The 3,694-nt window shown below is 35.8% G+C and overlaps 1 protein-coding gene across 1 annotated transcript; it reads left to right on the top strand.

Annotated features, from left to right (window-relative positions):
• Positions 1-452: 452 nt before the first annotated feature.
• Positions 453-2,458, top strand: LOC101306723 (30S ribosomal protein S9, chloroplastic-like). Its single transcript, XM_004300028.1, has 3 exons — positions 453-593; positions 1,313-1,714; positions 2,049-2,458. The coding sequence occupies exons 2-3, from the start codon at positions 1,373-1,375 to the stop codon at positions 2,334-2,336; spliced, it is 630 nt and encodes a 209-aa protein (XP_004300076.1). The 5' UTR covers positions 453-593; positions 1,313-1,372; the 3' UTR covers positions 2,337-2,458.
• The last annotated feature ends 1,236 nt before the right edge of the window (positions 2,459-3,694 follow it).

Genomic DNA, 3,694 nt, shown 5'->3' with positions numbered 1-3,694 from the left:
TTACGATTTAGACTCTAATTAAAGAAAAATCTTTCTAAATCATTTTGGGTTAACAAGGCTTTTAAAGCATCCAAAAAACGCCGGGGTTGTAAATGACATAGCGTTCCTGAAAACTCGGTAGACATCTTTCATTTACGAATTAGCTTTCTATTTCTTAATTAACTTTTACACAACAAAGATGAATTTACATGAACCATCACATGTGGTCGAGTTGGTAAGAGCTTTGGTGTGAAACTCTCATACCCAGGTTCAAATCATGCCGACGCTAATAAGAGTTAATCCCAATATTCTTAATAACAAGAGAGAGGAAGCGTTCTGACATGATCTCTCAACACGATTAGTCTCTAGCCCAGAAATAATTTGGGATACCATTGATACTCTAAAAAATAAAATTGAATTACATGGAAAATAAAGTAAAATAAAAATTTAAAAGCCTTATGCCTTATCCAGATGGCAGGTCTCTCAATCCACTTCGTGGCCTCTCTACGATCCACCTTGCCCATCCTTCAATGCTCACTCTTACCCGTCCCTAATTCCAAAACACTCTTATCAATCCAACTCAGTGAGACTCCATTTGGTTGCGGCGGCATCAGGTGTGTGTAACATCTTAGATTCTATATGGGTCTTTGCTTGAATTCTAGAATTATTAGTCTGCTTCGGGTTCCGATTCATTTCTCAAGTAGATTTTGGGCTTTTTTTGCTCCAAGAATCTGACAATTTAGTTGGGTTTTGATGGTCTTTTTCCTCCTTCAGTTTCATTGCGACTCTATATGTAATGGAACTGGGTTTATTTTATTTGTGCTTGAAATCTTGAATCAACTTTCTCATATGGTTTCTTTGTTTTGGTGCTTGTTTTGTTAATTTATCAGACATTTCAATTTGTTAAGCATATTTGATATTGTTATACTGATTAGAAGTGATAAGTTTGGAATCTTTATTGAAAAAATCATACCAACTCAACTTAAGCTCTCTCTATATCTAACAGAATCAAGTATCAACCATAGTAAGATGTATCTTCAAAAAAAATGCAAGCTTTTACTTCACACATGCAATCTATTTCTAGATTCATAGTGACAATACTTTTATCCGAGAAGGACATTGTTATTATGTCAGTTTTCATTATCTCTATAGAGATAAAGTTATCTTGTGCTCTCTTGATTACAAGAGAGACAGATCAGTGTATGTTTATCAGTTTATGTTTGGAAGAAAAAGCTATGGAAAGGGCATTATCTTTTGAATTAATTTGATAAGCTGATGTGTTTTTCATTTGAAATTTCTCATGCTCTTATTGATTATTTTACACCTGTTTCAGGAAAGTCCTTCTCAGCTGGGAGCTTGCAGAACTAATTCCATAGAGTAGAGATAGGGCAAAATGACGGCTTCCATACTAGCCCTCACTTCCTCCCTCTCTTCTCTCTCTTTTTCATCCAATGTTGCACAGAAACCTACCACTGTTTCATTTCTCCGTTCCAGATCAGCCTCTGTTGCAAACATATGTGGAACTCCTAGCCGTCTGCCTCGGCTTGTTGTCTCTGCCACCGTAGCTTCTCCAGAGGTGGAGACAGTGAACCTGAAGAAATATGTGAAATCGAGGCTTCCTGGTGGGTTTGCAGCTCAGACAATCATTGGTACTGGTCGGCGAAAATGTGCAATTGCTCGTGTTGTACTCCAAGAGGGCACTGGCAAAGTTGTAATCAACTATCGTGATGCCAAGGTAGTTTTCCATTTTTCTAATCCAAAATCGTAATTGAAACAGTTAGAGATAATTATGTTCAAATGCTGTTTCTACATTTGCTTGTAGAATTTTCTTTTCTCTGTTTTTTGTATAAGGAAAAAGATAATTTTGCATAGTGCGAAGATCAATGATTTGTAGCATGATGCCTTCTTTTTTATTAGCTGTTTGCCAATACCTATGATTAATGTCATGCATGGGGCTTCTGGGTTCCTTCTAGCATATTGCTGTTTTAAATTTGTGCTTATTCTGTCACATTATCCTGTTAGTCTTGTTTTACTGTTTTTTGTTTATGGTGTTCTTTAATGCTGTGCAGGAATATCTTCAAGGCAATCCATTGTGGTTACAATATGTCAAAGTTCCATTGGTTACTTTGGGATATGAAAGTAACTATGATGTGTTTGTCAAGGCTCATGGTGGCGGCCTTTCTGGTCAGGCTCAAGCTATATCGCTTGGTATTGCTCGAGCATTGCTTAAGGTAAGTGAGGACCACAGAAGACCTCTGAGAAAGGAAGGTCTGTTAACCAGGGACTCCAGAGTTGTTGAGAGGAAGAAACCTGGTTTGAAGAAAGCTCGCAAAGCCCCCCAGTTTTCAAAGCGTTGATTTGGTGGTTTATTTAATTTTCGCCTTGTTGTTTGTTATTGCTTCTCCATTGACTAGAGATCTTGACTATGATTGTAAATTCAGTTGAAATTCATATGTTTTGGCTCCTGAAGTTCTAGACTGATTTAGGCTCCATATTGCGGTCCAAATTCTTTTGAAAAAACTTTTGATTTAGGCTCCTGAAGTATATGTGCAACCCAAACATATGATGGTTTTATATCAAGTAAATGTGAAATTGATAGGCTTTCCGGTTAGTATTAGCTATTTTCAGTCTTATCATTGGTTTTATTTAGTTCAGGAAATCTAGTTCTTCTCTGATAGAGATAATGACGAGTTTGGATGTTAGAAGTTCCACATCGCCTACTCCCGTTCCAAATGTTGTAATATGCCTCTGAAATTCATTTTGTCACTTAAAAATTGAAAGTTAGACTGCTGAATATGGAGATTAGGCTAGTGCAACTTGAGCGTAACAGCACACAGCTACATAACTCCATATTGCGATTTGCACCTTATCATTTAGCACGCGATGTTTGGGATTCCTTCTAAGTGTATATTGGAGATTGCTTGTTGCAACCTTTACACTTTATCTCTATCTCTACTAGTAAAGCCAGACCCTGTTGCAACCTCTACACTTTATCTCTATCTCTACTACTAAAGCCAGGCCCTCAAAACTTCATCAAGTTATCAACTTCCATAATTACTATGAATGAATCAATTGTAAAAGAAAAATAAAAATAAAAACAAATTAAATAAATAGATATTCATAAAAACTATCAGTTGGTAGGATGTATAACTGTATAATATGGTAAACTTATTTAATCGCTCACGCTTATTTTTAGGTGATGGTGATCATGAAAAGCTGGTCATTATACACCCAATGGGAGAAAAATGTAGATAGTATCTAACATTTCACAGGTTCAACATTTTGGTATTTTACATTACAAAGGTATTATTTTGGTATCACACATTCATATCCTGTCCTTACATAAGTATGCGAAACATATTGGTTTAATTGTCAATTTACTACCCTAGCTTTTATTTCTGTCAATTTGATATCCTAGCTTCCCAAAATTAGTCGATTTGCTACCTTAGCTTTTATTTCTGCCAATTTGCTACCCTAGGTTCCTACAATTAGCTAATTTGCTACCTTTTTGTCATATGAATCGATCAATTTCTCCGTCCAAATATTGATGTCTTTTGAAAATGTCGGATAGCAAATGGCTAAACTTGAATATATAGGTAAACAAATTGGTTAATATTGAAAGTGTCACACCCCAATTTTCGAATGATAAATTTCAAAATTTTGGGCATGATAAAACTTAAATTCTAAATATCCCATAACCTGCTCAACAATTTCC

The sequence above is a fragment of the Fragaria vesca genome, linkage group LG5 (genome assembly GCF_000184155.1).
Source record: "Fragaria vesca subsp. vesca linkage group LG5, FraVesHawaii_1.0, whole genome shotgun sequence".
NCBI lineage: Eukaryota > Viridiplantae > Streptophyta > Magnoliopsida > Rosales > Rosaceae > Fragaria > Fragaria vesca.
This window is presented reverse-complemented; position numbering and strand designations above follow the sequence as displayed.

Bases quoted from the DNA above. Each gene is read 5' to 3' on its own strand.
- LOC101306723 (XM_004300028.1), top strand. From the start codon at position 1,373: ATGACGGCTTCCATACTAGCCCTCACTTCCTCCCTCTCTTCTCTCTCT. The intron at 1,715-2,048 runs GTAGTTTTCCAT...AATGCTGTGCAG, and splicing joins TCAACTATCGTGATGCCAAG to GAATATCTTCAAGGCAATCC.